This window comes from Acinonyx jubatus, chromosome E4, assembly GCF_027475565.1.
Source record: "Acinonyx jubatus isolate Ajub_Pintada_27869175 chromosome E4, VMU_Ajub_asm_v1.0, whole genome shotgun sequence".
NCBI lineage: Eukaryota > Metazoa > Chordata > Mammalia > Carnivora > Felidae > Acinonyx > Acinonyx jubatus.
The window spans coordinates 6,207,674-6,230,390 of record NC_069395.1 but is presented as its reverse complement, the minus strand read 5'-3'; the positions used below and the strand labels follow the sequence as shown (position 1 = coordinate 6,230,390).

The 22,717-nt window shown below is 49.8% G+C and overlaps 1 protein-coding gene across 5 annotated transcripts in view; it reads right to left on the bottom strand.

Annotated features, from left to right (window-relative positions):
* The window catches only part of LOC106986764 (carboxyl-terminal PDZ ligand of neuronal nitric oxide synthase protein), a 281,399-nt gene extending 259,174 nt beyond the window's left edge, over positions 1–22,225 (bottom strand). For 2 of the 5 annotated variants that reach the window (XM_027075068.2, XM_027075070.2), the window contains exon 1: positions 21,914–22,201. In XM_027075068.2, coding sequence (XP_026930869.1) covers positions 21,914–22,018 — 105 coding nt within the window. In that variant the 5' untranslated portion in view covers positions 22,019–22,201. Of the gene's footprint in view, positions 1–21,913 lie in introns of all 5 variants that reach the window. The other 3 variants (XM_053209649.1, XM_053209651.1, XM_053209647.1) reach the window with 3 other exon arrangements.
* Between the last annotated feature and the right edge of the window lie 492 nt (positions 22,226–22,717).

Genomic DNA, 22,717 nt, shown 5'->3' with positions numbered 1-22,717 from the left:
GGAAACAAAAAGATGGCATCCCGGTTTGGGGAAAATGGCGGCAATGGTGACCATATTTTTGGGGCCCTCTGCGATCCTTAAAAACAGAGCAACCATGTAGCAGAATTAAAACCTCATGGATGAAAACTCAACTCCAACAGGGCCAACAGAAGACCACTCACTGAAGACCACAGCAGTGGAAAACTACAGCAGTTGTCAGGGGCCGACAGCAAGGTCTGAAGGGCAGGGGCAGCCCAGCCCCTGTAAACGCTCCATTGACTCACCAGGACTGGATCCCACAGGAAGGAGAAACCATCTGGAGCAGAATCGACATTGAGCAGGACAGGTAATAGGGACAAAGGAAAGAAAAAGGTTCAGAGAGAGAGAGAGAAGGAAACAGAGACACCACATGTTCTAATCTAAATGAAATTGGAGAAGGAACTGTGAAGTCAGAAATCCTGCTGAACTTACCATCCTCTTAAAAGTTAAGGAAAACAGGGGCGCCTGGATGGCTCAGTCGGTTACGTGTCCAACTCTTGATTTCGGCTCAGGTCACGATCTCACAGTTGCTGGATCGGGCCCCACGGTGGGTTCCACACTGAGCATGGAGCTTGCTTAAGATTCTCCCTCTCAAAATAAACATTTTTTTTTTTAATTCAGGAAAACAGGTTCATAACAAAAATTAATGAAAGTATCAGAGTCAACTCCATAGGCAGTTCTGAAAGAAAAAGAGTAAGGACCAAAATACCTCTGGAGATGTGGGACAATGAAAACACGCCAAAAAGACATTCAAGAAACATTAAAATGTAACATCATTTCAAAATGAGCTAAAAATACTGTAAATTATGCAAGACATGAAAACAAATTAGAATTATGAAAATTCAGAAGTGACTAAATTCAAGGAAGAATCAAAAAAAATTTTTTTAATCATTCTAGAAATGAAAACTCAACTAGAAAGAAGAAAAAATAAATCTGACAAAAGGCCTGGAAAGTCAGGAACATACTCAAATGAAAAACACAGAAAGATCAAAGGGATTTGAAAGCGGCAAGTACCGAAAACGAACAAAGAAGAACCAATATAGGGATAAGAGGGGTTCTTGCAAAACAAAATAAACCAAAGCAAGGGAACAGAATTCTGAGAATAGTAATTCATGAAAACTTCCCCCCCCCCAAAATATATATATCGAAAACTTATGAAGAGCATATTATGTATCTGTGAACGCAGACTCAGAATAAAGACATATTCTAAGAAAACTAGAAGGCATGTCTATACCTGGGAATATTGTCCCATGCATGAGCTTTTCCTCAAGATCCTAGAGAATGAACTTCAGAGGACTTAACAACGAGACGCATGGATAGAGGTATCCAAAGTATTAACCAAGCAGTTATAAAGGAATAAGGCTAAGTGGGGCTTAAAAGGGTCTATTACAATGTGCAACGACTATGCAACAGTATTTGCTTCCTATGGCTGTGATGACAAATTATCACAAATGTGGTAGCTTAGAATGACAGAAGCGTATTCTGCTATAGGTCTGAAGGTCACAAGTCCAAAATCAGTTCCACTTGACCGCAATCAAGGTGCTGGCATGCCGTCCCCCTCTCCAAGGGTTCTAGAGGAAAACTCCATTCCTTACTCTGCCAGCTTCTGGTGGCTGCATCACTGGGTCTCTGTCTCCAGGATCACATGGTTCTTCCCCTTCTGTGAATCATCTGTCTCTGCTTCCTCCTTCTAAGGACATCTTTGGTGGCATCTGGAGCCCACCCAGATAATCCAGGATAACGTCCCCTCTCGACATCCTCCTTCCTCACCTCTGCAATCTCTGCCATTTATGGGTGCTAGGGATTAGGACCTGGACACCGTGAGGGGCCACAGGTTATTCAGCCAACCACAATGATCTAGGGCAGCCATTCTCTTCAATGGTGGAGGACAGGGATAGCAAGGTTTTTTAATGTTTTCAGCATAACAACTGATGCTGGTCTTAATATTACTATTCTGAGACGGCAGACTGGGTATTATGGGATAGAGCAAATGAGTAATTCCAGCATACTCCATTCCATCGTTCCCTACACTCTTGAGAACCAGAAAGTGGTGTGGCAGAAAGAAGAGAGGAAATACAGAGGAGGTTAAGTAGAAACCTCGTAGTCTTGAGTTGTAGTTGAAAATAGGAGTATGTGGGGCACGTGGGTGGCTCAGTCAGTTGAGTGTCCGACTTCCGCTCAGGCCATGATCTCGCAGTTCGTGGGTTCAAGCCCCGCGTTGGGCTCTGTGCTGACAGCTTGGAGCCTGCAGCCTGCTTCGGATTCTGTGTCTCCCTCTCTCTCTGCCCCTAACCCACTCACATTCTGTCTCTCTCAAAAATAAACATTAAAAACTAATTTAAAAAAAAAAAGAGAATAGGAGTATGAACTCACAAGTATGTTTAGATCTGTCACATTCATTCTTGTGCTCTCTCTTTATATACCAGATTCAAGTCTGAAGCAGAAAATGTATCAGGAGTCAAAGAGAGGAGAAGGGCAAGAAAGCAGGGGACAGGGGTGGAAATCTCCAAGGCCCAGTAAAGATGTCAGCTACCAGACTGTATGTATGCATAAAGGGAAAAAAAGATGGTGTCACAGGACAGGGAATGAGGCGTTGATCGGCCCTCATCATGGTCACACACAACACAGAAAGGCAAATACTTTGGCCTACAGCCTTGGGTACTCTGGCTTCGCCACCGTGTGGGTGGACACCTCAGAGCCCCTAGGTCTGCTATCAAACAGATCAACCCGCCTTCTGATGGAGAAGGTGGTCCCTTGAACCCCCACCCTCTTACCTGCAAGGAGGCAAGCGCTGGGCATATCCAGTCACTGATTCAATTACGTATCTCATCATAAACCCACAAAAAGGCATCCTGGTCCAATAAATCAGCTTGTCAATCTGAATAACCTAGGCCTGCTCATACATGTGCCTCACTGCGTATACATTGGTTCTCCTGGCTGCACGCGGCAGTCACCCGGGAGCTTTTAAAATCACAGTGATGGAGGGACACCTGGGTGGCTCAGTCAGCTAAGCCTCTGACTTCAGCTCAGGTCATGATCTCACGGTTTTTTTTCAAGCCCCATGTTCGGCTCTGCACTGACAGTGTGGAGCCTGCTTGGGATATTCGCTCTCTCTGCCTCTATCATATATGTTGTGTGTGTGTGTGTACACACACACACACAACATATATATGTATATATATAGATATATATATACACACACACAACATATATGTAATATGTATTTTTATATATATATTTTGTATACAATATATATTTATATATGTGATATATATTTGTATTTATTTATGTATTTATATATTATATGTATTTATATATTTATTTATATGTTTGTATAACTTATATGTATATATTATACATTTATATATTATATACGTTATATATGTTCATATATTATATATGGTTATATATACGAGTGCTATATAAACATCTATGTTTCTATATATTATAAATCTTTATTTTATATATGTTATACATATAGTAAAATAAAATTACAGTGACAGAGGAGTGCCAGGGCGGCTCCATCAGTTAAGTGTCCGACTCGATTTTGGCTCAGGGCACGATCTCCTGGTTTGCAGGACTGAGCTCCGCATCAGGCTCCACACGGCCAGTGGCGAATCCTCGCTTGGGATTCTCCCTCTCCCTCCCTCTCAAAATAAACACACACTAAAAATTGATAATAAAACAAAGGTACGGTGATGGAAAGACCCCATCCCAGGAAGATGAAACAAGAAACTCTGGGGAAGCAGGATCTCTGCTTTGAAGAGCCTCACGTGATCCTGAGGTACAGCTGGGTGGCAAGGCCCTGTCGTAATACAGGCCTAGGCTTCCGAGGCAGCAGGACCGAGGGCTAACCCCCGAGCAGCGGGCAGCGAGGCTGTGCCCTTGAAGGCCACGGCCCTGGCCCCCAGAGATGTCAGCACCCGGAGGCCTCTTCCTGCATGAATTTCTGCAAAACCCAAGACCGAACTCAGTCTTTTTTTTCTTCTTCTTCTTCTTCCATCTTCCTGCAGAATGTGACCCTGTACGGTTCTACAGATTTTCAAAACTTCTCTTTTGACCTCATTAGGGACAACCCAACAACCATGACTTAAAGGGTCCCCCCCCACCCAAGGAGGAGTGAAAGGTGTAAATGTTTGAGGACACAAGACAAGTAACAACTAAATGCTGCTTAAGGGTGGTTATGCTTGAGCAGCATATTGATGAACAGTTAAGGGAAGAGAGAACACAAGTTCCCACCTCCCACGCCTCAGAGAGCGGGCACCTCCACAGCCGGGGACGTGGTGAGTGCCACGTGCAGTCCTGCTGTGCCCTGGCTGTTTGCTCGGATTGATCCGTCTGCCAGGATGTGGACATTAGGTAATTGGGATGTGACTACCAGGAAAGGGGGGATGGTCTGTAGAAGAAAAGGGAAGGATACAAGAGCCTCTGAGCGTTCGTGTGGGAAGGGACCCCCGGGGTCATGTAAGATTTAGGTTCTGAGTCAGCTCTGGTATTTTACAGGCGAGGGGACAGAGTACAAAGGGATGAAAGTGACAAGGTCAAGGCCGTTGATCCAAGGCTAGGGTTGGCTCTGCAGGCTTCCAGAGCTCTTGTGTGCCGCATCCCGTCTCCCAGACCCTGAGTACACCCTCGTGAAGAGGCACGTCACTCCCACACGGCACACCCAGTGCATAAGCCCTCTCCCGAAGAAGAGGGGAGTCAGCAGCCTCCAGCGTGTGCTTCAGACATGTGTGTCACGAGAAACACGTACAAGGCCCTGCTGGAAAAAGGAAATCATCATGAAATGCACCACGGGCAGGAGGCACCAGACGTCTGAAGGACGCTAAGGAGCAGCCTAACCTTGGCGAACTAAATCCATGAATTCCGCGCCTGCTTACGTGTGTTTAGGGAGCAGCTACTACGTGCCAGGCCGTCTGCCAAAAATACAGAAGTTCCACCACCTCTTACAGAGCCTATGCTACGGACACAGACGACAGATTATATGTGAAATGGTGCTTAGCAATCCAAGGGAGGGCAGCAAAGCTGGGAGACCAGTGGAGAAACCATGATTTGAGGAGGTAAGCCTCGCAAGCGGACCGTGGGGAGGATGCATCCATCCCAGGTGTGCGAGAACCAAGAGAGCTTCAGGCCGCAGGCTGCATCACCTCAGCGGAAGAAAAAGGAGTCTCGTACCATAGAGATCTGCAGCATCTTGAAAGGGAAAGGCTGAGAGGGCAAAGCCAAGCAGCACATTCTCTGGGCAAAAACCAACACAACCCAGGCGGCAGCTGGGCCGGGCCAAAGAAGAGTGACTGGCAGCAAGAGTCACACTAGGGACCCCACGCCAGACACGGGCTTCCAGGGAAAGGTAAGGGGGAGCAGAGCCGGGCAAACCCAATGGTGTTGGCTTCATGCATCTGGTCACGATCAGTGGTGCACCTGCGATGCATCAGAAGTAAATCAAATATGGTGCTCGTTTCAGGATCGCACGCCCCCCCAGTGGGTACCATGGTGGGGGAGGCCATAGAAGACAGAAGTCCTTGCAGGACAGGCAGTGGGTATTAACAGAAAGCCTTAGGGACACAAGGGAAGTTTCTAATACCCCTAACAACCTAATTAGCCTCGGGAACCCATTACAGACTTGTCACCAGAGACTTACAGAATCCCTGTCTGAACTTCTCATGTTTCAGCAACTTCCACTCCCAAGAAAAGACTGGCGGGAAGAAAGGGCCGCCCCTTTGCTGCGATGGCCGACTATCCAGGGGCTGTGTTTTTACAGCCCTTGCAAGCATCCCACTCAGCGTTTCCCCGCATGTCACAAGGGGCTCATACAGCCTCGGTCTCGTGCTCATCGTTTTGCCTCAACAGACCTTCAAGTGCCAAGTCTCTACAGCCTGACAACGTGCTTCCTCAATTCGGAGGTAGCGAAAGAGATCAGGACTACTCTAAGAAGTAGAGAACGCCACACGGGACCCGAGGACCTCGGGCAGCTAAGGGCCTAACCCCTGGCGACCAGCTTAGGACCAGATACAGAGAGGAGGCACCTTAAACCACCTTTCCAGCTCATGCAGTTCAGGTATTAGAGGATCCTGCAAACGGATGGCATCCAAAGCTTTGTCATGTGAGTTGTAACGATCCGATCCAAGTTCAGACTATTTAACTCCTCATCTTTTCCGATTCTCCTTCCCAAACATGGACTGGCCCAGAGGACACAGTAGATGTTGTCTTTGTAGTTTCTCCTACATCTATCCCTTCATTTCCACGCGCCCCCCCCCCCTTGGTCACCCTGGTCCAGGTCCTACACCTGGGCTTTAGCAATGGCCCTCACTGCAATTTTTACAAACAGCTCTCATCCCTTTCCTCGTCCTAACACAGGACACCTGTGTGTGCATACATATACACACAGGTACACAGCTCATCCCCTAAAAATATCTTTTGCTCCCCACTATTTACAAGATTAAGCCACATTGCTCAAGCCTGGTACTTAAAGCCTCCTGGGATATAGGTCTTCCTACCTCAGTCATTTTTTCCTTTTCTTTTTTTTGGGGGGGGGGGGGTCTCTCTTTAAAAAAAAAAAAAAAAACTAAACTAAACCCTGCCATATAAACCCTCCTCTCCCCTACCCCAACCACAGGACCACCCTTCCCTGCACTTACCTAAAATCTGCCCCTTCCCTTCATCGCTTTCACATGTGGTCGTTCCAAACGGAAAGATGCCTTACGCCTCTTGGCAACTTCCGGAGTGGACCACGCGCCCTCGTTCCAGCCACTACCAGCTCTCATCTCGAGTACGTGATGAGCCACTCTCTGGTCCATTATAACCCACCCACCCCCTGCCACAACCCACTCCTCACAGAACTAGTATAGTGACATTTTTTTTTAAATATTTATTTTGAGAGAGGGAGAGAGCACACACATGAAAGCAGGGGAGAGACAGACAAGGGAGAGAGAGATTCCCAAGAAGGCTCCGCGCTATCAGCACACAGCCCGACACAGGGTTCCCTCTCACCAACCGCGAGATAATGACCTGAGCCGAAATTAAGAGTCATTTAACGCCCCTGCAAGACCCCTTCCAAAGTCACAGACCAAGCCACTCACAGCTGCCTCTGAAAACTGTCCTGGGGAAGAATATCAACAGATAAGCTCTCCCCCAACACAGCAGAACCCACAGCTCATGAGGAAACCTCAGTGGAACATTCCTTTGGAAAAAGCAAGGCCTTGTTTTAGCAAATTCGTGGTCCAATTTTGTCTCAGATTTGGACATGGAGCCAGCGACCTTGGACAAGTCACCTAATACCGAGCCTTCAAAACCTCCATGGTAAAAGGGAGAAGAAAACGTCTATCATGCAGTGTAGTTCAAAGGATTAAATGAGAAAGCTTAGAAAACAGCTTGTGGAATACCCAGCACACAGTATGTGCTCAATACATAATCCTGCCATTACACCTGTCTTTCCATGTACCCAGACCTCCCCATCTACATGGATGTCCCCTAAGTCACCATCTGGCCTTCTGACTCTCTGACCTCCACACCAAGCACTGTGCCCCAAAGACAGAAGCACAATGAATACTTCCTATAGGACCGGATCAATTTCTACATCTGCATTTAGGAGCATGTATTTAGGGAACCCAAGTTAGGTTCACAAAGGGCTAAACAGAGGGAAAAAATAAATCTATGGAAGGAGAGTGAATGTAAGTACTATAAGGACTTGGGAGGGAGGACACGATGATTCATAAAGACCACCACTTGGGGAAGAGCCCAGGTCTTTCTGGTCTTTCCACCCAAACTGCCTTGGCCTGCTCCAGTGCTGACCCTGAGATTCTCAATTGTGCGTCTTGATTTGATCACAATCACCTCGGGAGCTTTACTGACGTCTGACAGGGTTATATAGTTCCAGGCGTGCAAGTTGTTTCGACAATTCCATACCCCATGCTCACCAGGACAAGCGTGTTCACCATCTAATCACCATGCAACTTTATCACAATATCATTGACTGTGTTCCCTCTGCCGCATTGCTCAGCTCTGACTTATTTTTTGTAACTAGAAGTTTGTACATCTTCATCCCCATCACCTGTTTCACCCACCCACCTCTACCTCCCATTCAGCAATCGCCAGTTTGTTCCCTGCATTTATGAAGCTACGTGTTGTGTTCTTTTCCGGACTCCACATATAAGTGAAATCACATGGCATCTAACTCAGCACAATACCCTCCACGTCCATGTTGTCACAAATGACAAGATCTCATCCCTTTTTTATAGCTGAGTTAATATTCCACCATATGTGTCTATGTACACACACACACACAACTTCATCATCCATTCATCTTTTTGGTTTTTCTTAATTTTGAGAGAGAGAGAGAGAGGGAGCTAGCAAACAGCTAGCAGGAGAGGGGCAGAGAGGAGGAGAGAGCGAATCCCCAGCAGGCTCTGCACTATCCGCACGGAGCCCAATGCAGGACTCGAACCCATGAACCAGGAGATCATGACCTGAGCCGAAATCAAGCATCGGTCGCTTACCCCACTGAAACATCCAGGTACCCCTATTCATCTTTTAAAGTTCCAAATGTGCAAAACTCCTATTTCCAGAAACATGGAGGAGACAAACTTTTCTCTATTTCCTCCTGCTAATAACCAGCAAACTCCAGCCATTATACATAAAACAAGCAGAAGAGAACTTGGAGAGATGGAAAGAAGGCCAGCCAGCCAAGGACCTCAGCACCCAAGGCACAACGTGGCACCTGGCTTCCCTGCATTTTCCTTCTGCCTCACACATCCCAGACCGGTTGCTGGAGAAGCCAGAGACCCAGAAACACCAAAAGACAATTTAAAAAGTCCCAGGGAACCTGGCTCAGTCAGAACAGCATGCGACCCTTGATCTCAAGGTTGTGAGTTCGAGCCCCACATTGGGTGTACAAATTACTAAATAATAATAAACTTAAAAGAAAAAGAAAGGTCTAAGAAGAGACTGCTTTCTCCAGCCAAAGACCAGGACAGGGGCAGCGTCACAAGACAGACAACAGCTTTACTCCAGCCCAACGCCATACAAGAAAACCATACCTCCCACCCTCACTCCTACCTGCGGGGTCCAGAAACCCGACTTCAGCCTTCACCAGACTGTATGGAGACGCCTGCACCCTTACCTTCCTCCAGGGCTATCAGGGAAGGCTGAACGGAAGCTGGGCCACAGGGGCAACACAGCCTCCTCCCCTCCTTGCTGGGGGGCAGAGGAGGCCTAGGGGAGAGTCCAGAACTTTCACCACCGCCCAGCAGTTATAAAAGGCAGAGCATCAGGGGTGCCTGGGTGGCTCAGTCGGTTGAGCATCCGACTTCGGCTCAGGTCATGATCTTGCGGTGAGTTCAAGCCCCGCATCGGGCTCTGTGCTGACAGCTCAGAGCCTGGAGCCTGCTTTGGATTCTGGGTCTGCCTCTCCCTCTGCCCCTCCCCCGCTCATGCTCTGTCAAAAATAAATAAACACTAAAAAAATTAAAAAAAAAAAAAAGGCAGAGCGTCAGCGGAGGCCCCATAAGCGAGGCAGGTGAGGCCCTCCTGCCCGCCTCCAGTGTGGGATCAGCCAAGGCCCAGGAGAAGACGCTAGACTTCTGCCTCCACCTGACAGTAATGAGGCAGCACTCCCCGCCAAGGACAGAGGAGCCTCGCCGAAACAGAAGATTTAATTAAGATCCAGAATCTCATAACATAATACCCAAAGCGTCCGGCTTTCAATCAAACATCATTCATCATTCTGGGAACCGGGAAAACCTCAACATGAATGAGAAAAGACAATCAAAAGATGCCGACACAAGAGGACAGACATATTAGAATTACCTGACAAAAAATTTTAAGGCAGCCTTCATTTAATGTGCTGGAGACCAAAAAAAAAAAGTCTCAGCAAAGAAACCAAGGACATAAAAACTGCAACTCCCAGGCTACAACCCTGTACTAGCTGGATTTATTTTTTTTAATGTCTATTTATTTTCGAGACAGAGACAGAGTCTGAGCAGGGGAGGGGCAGAGAGCGTGGGAGACACAGAATCCGAAGCAGGCTCCAGGCTCCCACCTGTCAGCACAGAGCCGGACGCGGGGCTCGAACTCATGAACCACGAGATCATGACCTGAGCCAAAGTTGGACGCTTAACTGACTGAGCCACCCAGGGGCTCCTGTATGAGCTGGATTTAAATCGCTGGGAGCCCCCAGTCATCAGTCTTTTTTTTTTTTTTTTTTTCCGTCTTTACCTCCCCAATGAGCGACGATGTTTCAGACCCAGGGCGTCTGTCAGCATTGCCTGGGAAACACGATCAAGACAGAGGTCAGGCCCTCTCACTACTTCAACAAGCCTGGGCCTCCGTATTTTTATTCGTTTCCAGATGATTCCGAGAGACGCCAAAGTTTGAGAACAACTGCTTTCACTAATCAAAGGAATCTGCAGGTGATTCTCCTCATTGAAAGAGGCTGCAAAATTCTGGGCCTGGAGGAGGACAGAGTCGCATTTCAATAACCTTGAGTCCAGAAGTAGTTTCCATCACACTTTGGGTACGGGCGCCCGGGACATAACGCGCTTCACCTGGGCGGCCACATTGAAAAAAAGAAAATCCAGGGGCGCCTGGGTGGCTCAGTGGGTTAAGCGCTCGACTTCAGCTCAGGTCATGAGCTCACGGTTTGTGAGTTTGAGCCCCACGTCGGGCTCGGTGCTGACAGCTCAGAGCCTGGAACCTGCTTCAGATTCTGTGTCCCCTCTCTCTCTGCCCCTCCCCTGCTCATGCTCTGTCTCAAAAAATAAATAACAACATTAAAAAAATTTTTTTTTTTTAAATAAAAGAAAATCCACGCACAGAGAGGGCCGGTTTGCAAAGAGAGCTACAGCCCAGGTCCAGGTTGTGTGTGTTTATGTGGAAATAGCACGGGAGTGAGAGATTATGTTACCTGTCACTTGGCCCCTGGGAGACATTCATCTTCCTCTTGGCAGAAAAAGAAATGCTTCCACATGAGCGCCTCTCCCCGTCCAAAGAGACCAAAACAAAAAGGGAAGAGTTTATAATCAAGAGAGAACAAAAAGACACAACTCAGGGGCTTCTCTGTTGTGCACGGAGATTTCCAAGCCAGGGCAACAGCAGCTCCCAGGCTGAAGTTTTACCAGCATTTGTAGTCTCCTGGGCGGGGGTGGGGGGGGCCTCAGAAATGCAGGAAAAGGCAGGGAAGGGGGCGTGGAAGTTGCTGGGAGGAAGCGGTGTGGTAAGGGGGGTGAGGGGGGAGAGGAACCCATCGCTAGACAGGAAGTGCGTGGCAAGAGCCCAGCAAATAACACCCCTCTCCAGGAAGGAAGGGCCCCCAAAGCTCCTCTCCCCTCAACTGCTATCCCTCTCACTAATGCCTCATGTCCCTGTCTAGAGCTCAGCCACACGGCCCACAAGAGCGGTCTCGGCAGATGGCCCATCGCCTGCTGGCACACAGCAGACCAGTCCCTGGGCCACAGGCAAGAAGACCACCACCTTTAATGACCATTTGCCCATTCAACCTAACCTAGAAAGATGTGCCTCAGTTTCCTCATCTGCAAAACGGGTACAATAGCACCTACTCTCACGGGGCCGCTGTAAAGATTAAGTTAGTTAACATACATAAAAGGCTGAGAGGGGCGCCTGGCTGGCTCCGTCGGGAGAGCGTGTGACTCTCGATCGCGGGGTTGTGAGTTCGAATGTCACACTGGGTGTAGAGATTACTTCAAAAGAAAACCTTTAAAAACTAAAAATAAATAAATAAAACGCTGAGAACCAAGGGTAGAAGGTGGTAGTTGACAAATATTAGCTCTTGGTATTTTGAAAGATATGCAGAGATGCCTTGGGCCAAACTGCCTGGCTTTGACTGGGAGGTCTGTCCATTACTAACTACGGACCTTGAGCAAGTTACTCTCTCTCTCTCTGCCTCGGCTTCCCCATCTGTAAAAGTCGGCGAGAGAACCTTAACTCAGGCAGCTGTTGAGAGGATTAACCATTTCACAGAATGTGAACAGTGCCTGGAACCCAGTAAGTGCTTTCAACGTGATAATGGTGATTCTGTTAGCTTTCTCTGATGCGGACCACACGAGGCTGAGGTAGGGGGAACCTCCCCTTGGCCCTCGAGCAGCTCATAGCCCAGATCAGGAGATGAGAAATGCACACCCAGAGCCAGCAGGGAACAGCACCCAGAATACAGAACATGGGACAATTCTGCAAGCACACGCTTCCCACCCACGTGCTCACACACGGGCTAAGGGAGCTCAGACTCTTCTGCATACAGGGCGCACTGGGTGGCAAGTGCCCCCTTCCCGGACACCCCTTAGGAGGGAGTCCCAGGTCTCCCTCACCTCTCAGGGCCAATCATTTCACCAGGTCTCCTGCAAAGCACTGTAGCCTCTAGAGTATGTGGGGGGAGAAGCCACGGCCCTCAGTTCTCATGGATGGACCACAAGGGTGTAAGAACACACAAGTCTCCAAGAAGCGCTGCACCAAACCAACCGCCTTGCCCACAGCGGGAGAGGCGTAGGGGTCTGAAAGCGTTCCGACACTCTGGGCACGGAACTTGCTGGAAGTGCCATTGTAAGTCACTTTTAAACCAGCTGCTCTGGTGCTTAAAAGGAAACATGGTGCTGAATAGAAAAATTGAAAAGGGAAATGTAAGCATCACAAGATATTAATTAATCCCATGATGCGAGATTCCTTCTGCTCAGATTACCCCTGCTTAAAGAAATATTTATCCAAGAAATTTCAGAGAGAGACAGGGCAGACAGACAGCACACCGCACTTAACGAGATTCTGTGATTTTTAATCCTAACGAGGCTCACGGGCTGGAACAAATGGGATGGGGGCATGCCCCAGGAGCTAGTTAACCCTTCTTTATTCCCTCCCAAGGAGGCTGACAGCTAGTTTAAGCCCACAAAGTAGTCACGCTGCCTGAGTTGCAACCTTGAGAAGCACTCCGGCCGCCTCGGCTGGATCTTTACCCCGTGTGCAGAATGGGGACGGTGCACCAGGAGGCCTCTGACTTATCAGAGAATGAATCTGCTAACTCCACAGATTACAACCAGATGAAACACACATGAAATTTAAGGTGCAATTTGTCAGATGAAGTAACAATAAAAATAGCAGCCGGGCCTGAGCCAGGCACAGCACCAGGCGTTTCCACGTGTAACTCACTTCCACGTGTAACTCATTTACTCGTGAACCCCAGAAGGTACGTATTCGTACCCTCTTTGTTCAGACCAGGGCACCACAGGAGAGAGGCTAAGTAACTCCCATGGGGTCACGCAGCAAGACAGGGCCAGGATCTGAACCCAAAGACAGTCTGGTTCCGGAATCCATGCCATGCCGCACGTCAACCAAATTCATGTCACCAAACTTACCAAAGAGCAAGTTAAAGAAAACAAAACAGTGAATGAGGGGGGAAAGGTGTTGATTCGTTAATGAGAACACAACAGGCTGAAAATATGTTTTTTACTAATAAATGGCAATTAGGTATTCCTGAAACTGGCCATATGTTCTGTAATCAAAGATTCTAATTCCACCGCACGCCCATCACAGGAATTCCATTTAATGCAGGAAAAAATGCTTACTCGGCACTTCCCCTGGGAGGAAAAGCCGCTCTGTGAGGTGGGAGTACGGATGCGTCCTGGGAGGCCGGGGAGGCCCTGAGGTCCCCAGGGACCCAGGCAAAAAGCACGGGAACTGTGCTTGAGAGGGGACTGGAGCCAGCTGAGACAAATGCATTTCTTGGGCTCCCAGCAGGGCCCACCTGGCAGTCCTCGTAGTGAACATACCAGAAATCATGTTCCTTCCCTCCAAATGCACATTCTATATGCAAGTCGCTGCCTGAGCACGGCAGAAGGTACAGGCATTGGGGGGCAGAGTGACAGGGCCCCCGATGACGACATGCGGAGCAAAAAATCACAGCAAGCAGCTCAGCACCACCGTGGGGTCCCGTCAGTCCCTTCCACACAGAGGAGGGGCTGGTAACATCCATCCCACCAAGTGACACTGGATGGGACGGGACAAGGGGGCCTAGGGAACGGGGTGTGCTCTGATTGGGTCAGAGCGCAGGGTGATGAAGGGAATTATTCAGAAACAGAGAGCGCTGAATATCATGCTAAGAATCAGGACCTAATATAGTAGGCCTAGGAACTCACCGTGTTTTGGAGGAGGAGGGACAACATAATTATACTTCGGGAAAATTACCAGAGCACAAGTTTATAGGATCAAGTGGAAGCCTCCAGAAAGTTACTCCAACAGTCCGGGGAGAGGCGGTGAGAGTGTGAACCGGCCAGAGGTGGGAAAGGATGGAACGGGCAGAGGTGCGTGGATGGAGGTCACGGAGAAGATTCAAGAACACAGCAACTGACTTCATGCGGAGGCTAGCGGAGAGAATAGCCTGGCCACGGTAGGGACCCAGTGAACAGCCAGTGAGTTTCGCCTGTTATATGACAGGGTCCAGGCAGTGCTCCCAAGTATCAGGCCTGGGTACCCGAGAGCATGCCGGGGTCGCCAGCAGAAGTCCCAAGTCAGAGAGGTTTGCTATCCAGCTTGTTGAGGGGAAGGAGCCAGCAACCTGTTCCTCGGTGCAGAGACCACGAGCAGGAAACAGAAAATGAAGATCCGGACTCTGGACTGGAGTTAGGGATCCAGGAGCCAACCCGCACAGCAATCAAGCCTTCACACAACAGGTCCAAGGGAGGAGAAAGAGCAGCCAGCAAAGAGGAGATTCTGCTCAGAGAGCAGACCACGGAGGACGGGCTGAGCAGGAAGAAAACTCAGGAAGCACAAAGACAGAAAAGGGTAACAGTAGGACAATTGCTTTTTTTTTTTTTTTAAGTTTATTTATTTTGAGAGAGCAAGTGGGGAGGGGCAGAGAGAGAGGGAGAGTGAGAGAGAATCCCAAGCAGGCTCCTACACCCAGCATGGAGCCCGCTGTAGGGCTTGATCTCCCCACTCCGGGATCGTGACCTGAGCCAAAATCAAGAGTCAGACGCTCAACGAACGGAGCCACCCAGGCACCCCGCAACTCAGTAACTTTTTTTTTAAAAGACAACCCAAAAAATGGGTAAAGGATCTGAACAGGCGTTTCTCCAAAGAAGATATATAAATGCCAAATAAACGCGCATTCTATATCATTCATCAGGGAGATGCAACTCGAAGCCACAAGGAGATCGCGCCTCACACCCACTAGGCCGGCTAGAATCAAAAAGTCAGACAATTACAAGTGTCGGGGAGGATGTAAAGAAACCAAAACCCTGCTGGTGGCCAAGGTGCAGCCATGCTGGAAACCACCTGGCAGTTCCACAAATGGTTAAACCTGGCTACTACGATATCTAGCAATTCCGCTCCTACTTATCTACCCACAAAAAATGAAGCCATACCTCCCTACAGAAACATGCACACCAGTGTTTACAGAAGCAGTATTCACAATAGCTAGAGCATAAACAACCTTGGGGCACCTGGGTGGCTCAGTCAGTTAAGCGTCCGACTCTCAATTTCGGCTCAGGTCATGATCTCGTGTTTCACGGGTTGCCCTACGATGGGCTCTGCGCTGACAGCATGGAGCCAGCTTGGAATTCTCGGTCTCTCTCTCAAAATAAATACGCTTAAAAAAAAATAAACCACCTTAATGTCCATCGATGGATGAATGGATAAACAAATTGCGGTATGTCCATACAATGGAATATTATGCAGCCATAAAAAGGAATGAGGCTTTGACGCAGGCAGTGTGGACTGAAAACACTATGCTAAGTTAAAGATGCCAGTCACACGCACATGTGCACACACATAAATCATACTTTATGACCCCACTAATACGAAATGTCCTTTCTAGAGACAGAAAGTAGATTAATGGTTGCTTAGGGCTGGGATGGATGGAGGGGTAGGGGGATTATAACCAGAGGGTACATAGGTTCCTTTTCTGTTTGTTTGTTTATTCCTTTTTTTTTTTTTTTTTTTTTTTGGAGAAAGAGAGAGACAGAGTGCAAGCAGGGGAGGGGCAGAGAGAGACGGAGACCTAGAATCTGAAGAGGCTCCAAGCTCTGAGCTGTCAGCACAGAGCCCGATGCAGGGCTCGACCTCACAAACTGTGAGATCATGTCCTGAGCTGAAGTCGAACACTCAACCGACTGAGCCACCCAGGCGCCCCCAGAGGTTTCTTTTTGAAGTGATGAAAATATTCTAAAATTGACTACAGTGATGGTTACACGTATCTGGAATATACTAAAAACCACCTAATTGTCTATTTTAAGTTAGTGAATTGTGTGGTGTGTGGATTATGTCTCCATAAAGCTATCAGAAAGCAGGGGGAAAGGAAGCTCACTTTCCAAAAAGAGGAAGGAAGAAGGACGGCGAGGTCACTGAGGAGCTAAAAGCAGCCTTGAGGCAATGAGGCTGTGAGGAGGCAGATAATTATAGTCAAAGAAAGCATTCTGAAAGTTTGAGTTCTTGGAAGTAGCAGCATTATGAGTAAGCGATAATAAACAGTGCGTCTGATTAGGGTCTTGGAGGTAATGACTGTGGCAAAGGTCAAATTCCGTGTGGCTGCACGATTCGCATCACTAAAACAACTGGGACGTTTGGGGCCAAGGAGACCAGACCGAAAGCCATCGATTCATGAAATGTATGGCCAGGTAGAAACAGACTTGCCCATCAGAGCCCCAACGCCAGCTGTGGAAGAACACCCTGGGACACCTTGACGCATTAAAAAAAAAAAAAAAAAAAAAAGGCATCATTTCAGAGCAGCGCTGTATCTTTGAGACTTACTGCCCCCCAAAAGTGGTCGGAGAAGATAACAACGGGAGGGGCGCCCGGCTGCCTCCATCTGTAGAGCATGGGCCTCCTGATCTTGGGGCAGTGCGTTCAAGCCCCATCTTGGAGGTCAACTTAGTTTAAAAAAAAAAAAAAAAAAGAGGGGCGCCTGGGTGGTGCAGTCGGTTAAGCGTCCGACTTCAGCCAGGTCACGATCTCGCGGTCCGTGAGTTCGAGCCCCGCGTCAGGCTCTGGGCTGATGGCTCGGAGCCTGGAGCCTGTTTCCGATTCTGTGTCTCCCTCTCTCTCTGCCCCTCCCCCGTTCATGCTCCGTCTCTCTCTGTCCCAAAAATAAAATAAAAAACGTTGAAAAAAAATTAAAAAAAAAAAAAAGATAACAATCAGTTTGAAAGCATCTGGACAAATACACAAGAAGGTGAAATAAGCCATGATGGTATCCGTGTATACAGCAGGCCCTGCATCTGGATCCCCGCTGGTCCAGAACCCTAGAAAAACAGGACCCTGGAGGCAGAGTTCACACACCCAGGATATAGTGAAGTCGATGGGAGCCTTTACCATGCTGCAGGCTCAAGTGTGAGTCAGAACACCCCTTTTATGGCGAGCCAATAACGTTATGTCCTAATCTGGAAGCCCTCCCAACAGCATGCTGTTCAGTGTTACCGGCATCTCTAAAATCCGCATCATGGAAAACACCAGCCAGTGAAGCCATTTAGCAAGGAGGGAAGGAAATAGGGCCACAGAATTGAGTTCAGATTTAACCAAGAGCTCCCAAACTGCAAAATCACTCCGCCGGGTGACAATATATACCTACTGCTTTCAGACTTTCTACAACTGGACATTTCTTGCACTTACAAAGGATTTATTATTGCTGGCTATGTAGGTTCCTGATGCTGGGGAAGGGGGCTATACACAGAAGCAGGAGACAAGGTCCTCAACACTCAGAACACTGGAGAAGGTGTATGCAGAGGGAAAAGAACACAAAATTTTGTGGCAGACCATGACCCAAAGACAGCTTCGGCAATCTCTCCCGCCCCATGGGCACCCCTGCGATGTGACCTTAATACCCCCCCCAAGAATGCAGTCCATTTCTCCCCTTGAATCTGAGCCAGCCTATGGCCTGATTTGACCAACAGAATACAAAACCGACCCTCTGTAACTTTGGAGGCCTGTCCTTAAGAGCTTCTACCTTCCCTGCTTGGAACACTGTCTCTTGGAAGCCAGCTGCCAAATACAAGCACCATCAGGCTGTGAGGACATCCAAGCTACCCACTGGAGAGAACCATCACGTGGAGGACCAGCCATGTGAGTGATACCTTCTAGGACCTTCCAGCCCAGCCCAGCCATGAAGCCAAATGAGTGAGCCAGTCAACACAAGAACGGCCCAGCCAAGTCCTGCCTGAATTCCTGGCCCACGAATCATGAGCCAATTAAACAGATACTGTTTTAAGCCACTGAGTTTTCAGGTAATTTGTCAAGTGGCAACAGATTCCTGAAACTAACTTGAAGCCAGGAAACTAGGCCAGAGTCCTGGTTCCCGTTCGCATCTAGCCAGGTGACCCTGGGTCAATGACTTCCCCCTGGACTGCAATTTCCTCATCTGTAAAATGAGAAGGTTGTTGCAGGTGCACTAAAGTGCTATCCAGTTGTGACAACGGGCGAGGCCATCAGTGCTGTGGATGTAGAGGGGCAACTACTTCAGCATCGGAAGGAACCGTGGACCAGGAGACAAAAGTACTAGATGGTTAACAGAGGGGACAGCTACATGGCTCATAGTAAGTGCTCACTAAATACCAGCTCTAATCATATTGTCTTAGCAGTTCTGTGACTATAGACAAGTTAATCCCTCTGATCCCCAATTTTTTTTTCATTTGAGAAATGGAGATAAAACCAATGTTTCTGTTTCTACGTGAAGAAAACTCTTTGTATGGGAAAGTCCCATGCAAATCAAAAATCACCTACAAATGGAAGGCATAACTATGTTAGTAACACTTGTATTGTTCTTTGTGCCAAAACCATTAGCAGTCTCCTCCTCACCCGGCAAGGGGAGAGAGTCAGGAGATGGCACTGGCCCCCAGGAAGACACCCCGGGAAAGGGAGGGGCTGGTACAGAAGGGCCATACAAGCATTCAAGCCGAGTGAGATTTTTACCACCCACCCACCAGCAATGATCAATGGGCGAGGCACCCATGCTGAACACGGAACGCAGGTGATCCCTCAGGAGCCACTACCAGTCCATGGGGACATCTGGAAACAGCCCAGCATTAAAAATTTAAGTAATTCCTACATCAGAGTCCAGGAGGCCAGCAGCCTGAGGATGCCCCACCAGTGAGCTGTGAATGAGGCCACTGCCCGGCATAGAGTGAACACTCCATAAAAATGACTAAATAAGCAATACCTTTGGGAGTCTGAAGCCAAAGTTCCCAGGTTGAAATGCTGGCTTTGCCATCCACAGCTGTGTGCACCAAAGCAGGCAACAACCTCCCTGAGCCTAGATCCTCATTCATAAGACATGAGGAGACCCACCTCTAGGGAAGGGGTAAGAATGACACGATTCTGCTTAATAATTAAATGCACGATGTTGTTTGTAAGTGCCCAGACCCTCTGACTCCCAGGCGCCCTCCAACCCCAGCCGCAACCTTTCAAATCTCTGCAGAACCCTGAAAATGAGCGGCATCCATCCAAACAGTCACTTCACCCAGTGTTGATTCTGAAAAGCTGCCAGCCCTTGGGACAGAAAGACATGGGCTCATTTTCCAAGGGTATCTGACAAGGCAGCAAGAATACATTTACATTTTACAGCCTGTGATTTTCCAAAACAAGAGACGAATGTGGTGTGGATTTAACCCTGAAATCCCAGGGACCACGCAGGCCCACAGACACTGCTCTGTTGGGAGGCGGAAACCAACCAGAGGCGGCGCTAGCCCATGGGACAGAAAAGCTTCCGCTTCCACCTCTACTCAGGTCTAGACTGACGGGGTCTGACGGTACTGGCGTCCAGCGTCAATTACAAAGGGCTGGGGGTTAAGACCCAGCTCTGAGCCCCGCCCTCGCTCCTCTACCTTGCAGAACTCAGAGCAGGCCTCCTTGGTCCCCTAAGTCTCAGGTCCGCATTGGGAACACCGCCTGGACCAACTGTGAAACCCCCTCTAATCAAGCACCACTGCGTGTGAACCCAGGGAAGCTGCTAACGATCGGCACTACGTCATGCAGCCCCCAGGCGTTCGCTTAGGAAAAAAAAAACTGCATATGGGGAAAGTGAAGGTAAGATCCAGCAAGCTGGAGGCCAGCCTCAAGCCCCATGCTTCTCAAAGTCTGGTCCCAGTCACTTGCATTAAATCACCTGGAATGCTCATTAAAGGTACACAGTCCCAGGCTCCCCAACTCCCCAGATGTAGCAAATTAGACTGGGGGGGGGGGGGTGGCAAGAATCAGACTTTTCAGTCCCCTCACCTGGTGATTCTTACGCATACCGGGTTCTGAGACCCAGTTGGGACCAAAGGCAGAGACTGAGAAAAAAACAAAAAGGATTTATTTTATGTACTTGTTTATTTATGTTGAATAAAAAGGTTTTTAGAGCACTTTAATTCTGATCCCCGTTCTTGCCCTCATTCTTGTGAAGCACTGGTGAGCCACACAAGGCGAAGCCAATTCCCCAGTTTCAGTACATCCAAGAAAACTGAGTGATGACCGTGATGAAAATTTCATACTTTAACATGAAAAACTTGCTCACCAAAGCAACAGGCCTCGACAAAAATTAACCCAAACACCCCATCTTAGACCAACCAGGTCTATTCCGGGAGAAGCAAGATAAGATCTCGGCCACAGCCCCACTCTGGTCCCAGCCATACCCAGCAGTTCAGCTGTGCAGGGTTTGACGGGGCGGTGGGGGGCAGGGGGTGTCCTAGCGCTAGCAAATATGGCTGGGAGAAGGTTATTCGGGGGGATTAAAAAAAAAAAAAAGGTTAAGATTCACCAAGTCACACATCTCCAGGAGAAGGAAAAAAATCTAAAGATAACTGACTGCATGGGGCGCCTATCAGACACTCCAAAGATGTTTCACAAATTGAAGGAAAAGCCACCTGACAGAGTCATCCTTGCCGGAAATCACACCCTGCATCCACGAAGTCATCAAGGAAAAAAAGGGAACGAAGAGTAAAACTGCCTCCACATCGGAAGTACTGTCTTTTCAAAACCAGCAAGAACCTAAAAAACAACCCACTCGGAGGGGCAGTACTCTCCGTCACTTATCAGTGACAGGCACACTGAGAAACCCTGGACCTTTGGGGGCAGGCGGCATAAAGAAAGAGCAGAAGCACTCCTCCCAAGTGATGGGCAGCGGGAGCCCCAGCTGGGATCGCAGAAACCAGAACGCCTCACCCCGGGGAAGTGCATCCCAGGGGGCTAGCCTTTATCCCGCACCTACTGGTCCAGTCCCGAGGCTCGCGCCCCGCCCCCTCCCCGAAGGACGGACCTGCTGGGGCTCCGGCCTCGGCCCTGAAAATTCCAGTCATCCCCGCTAAATTCTTGAGCAGCGGTTCCCTGCTGGCTGCTGAAACTTAACATTACGCCACAAAACTAGCAAATGGGCAGCTTTCACCCCTCCCCCCTTCAATGACTGGCACTTGCAAAGGAGTCGTGGCAAATCAAGCATTTAAGAAGTGACTGACACTTGGACCCGGTTACCTGGAATTAAAAAAAAAAAAAACAAAAACAAAAACAAAAAAACCACTCCGGTATTATTTTCCTCGATCAGGAAGCAGGCATTCCCCCTTTAAAAGACCTTCCTGAAAACACCTCTCCCAAGGGATCCCAGCAGGTAAATAACACCAGAGCTTCCCTAAAGCGATTCTAAAGAACCAGGGGACCTGGCTGCGCTCCCCCGCCGGCTTCTCCTCCGCGGAAGGAGGGATCGGCAAGTCGAGCAGTCCCGGGAGGTGAGGATGGGGGAGTCTGCAGGTGGGAGGAGGGGGCGAAGCCACACCGCCCAAACTTCGCAGCTGCTCTGTAGCAGTTCTGGGCAGGAGCCCGGGGAATTCAGTCCCGAGAAGGGAAGTCACCTCCCTAACATTAAGGCCCCCCGCCAGCCCCGCGTCCGCTCGGACGTGCCCCCTCCCGGGCAGCGCCCCCTCCCCCCGGGACCCCTCACCTTGGCCTCGAAGCAGATGCCGTGCTGGAAGGCGTCTTCGTTGTGCAAGGGGATCCGCAGGTCGTGCCCATCGTCCACAAGGTTGTACTTGGTTTTGCTGGGCATGGTGACCCGCGGTGGACCGGCTCCTCCAGAGGCGGCAGCGGGAAGGGGCCGGCCAGACCGGGCAGGGGAGCGGAGGGGAGGGGCGCGCGGCGGCCGCGGGAGCCGGGACCCGAGCGGCGCCGAGGGCCGGGCGGCAGCGGGCGGCGCGGCTGCGGGCGGCGCTGTGGCCGCGCGATTTCTGCGGGCGAGGAGGGCGGCGGCGGCGGCGGGAGCGGGCGGGAGGCGGCGGGCCGGGGGAGGGGAGCGGTGGGCGCGCGGCCCGAAGCGGGACCCGGCGCGGCGGCTGCCCCGGACGAGGAAGAAAAGGCGGCGGCGGCGGCGGTGGCGGCGGAGCGGGTGCCTGTCACGGAGACGCCGGATCGGCCGCCAGCGAACGGCTCCTCCTGCGGGGCGGGCCCGGGCCGGCTCCTCCCGCGGGCGCCCAGGCCCCGCCCCGCGCCCGCCCCGCGCCGCCCGCCCGCCGAGCAGGTGAAAGTCCTCGGGAGCGCCGCGCCTGCCCTGCCCGGCCCGCGAGCCCTGCGGCCCGGCCCGCGAGCTGCGCCCTGCTCCCGAGCGCGCTGCTGTTTTTACGGTCACGTTCGGGGCCGGGCTGCTGAGGGTTAGACGCGGTAGCAGCGCCTTGGATGTTTTGTTTTTGTTTTTTGTTGGGGGGGAGGGGCGGTGTTTACGGTCGTGTGTTTATGTTCTACCAGGAAGGCC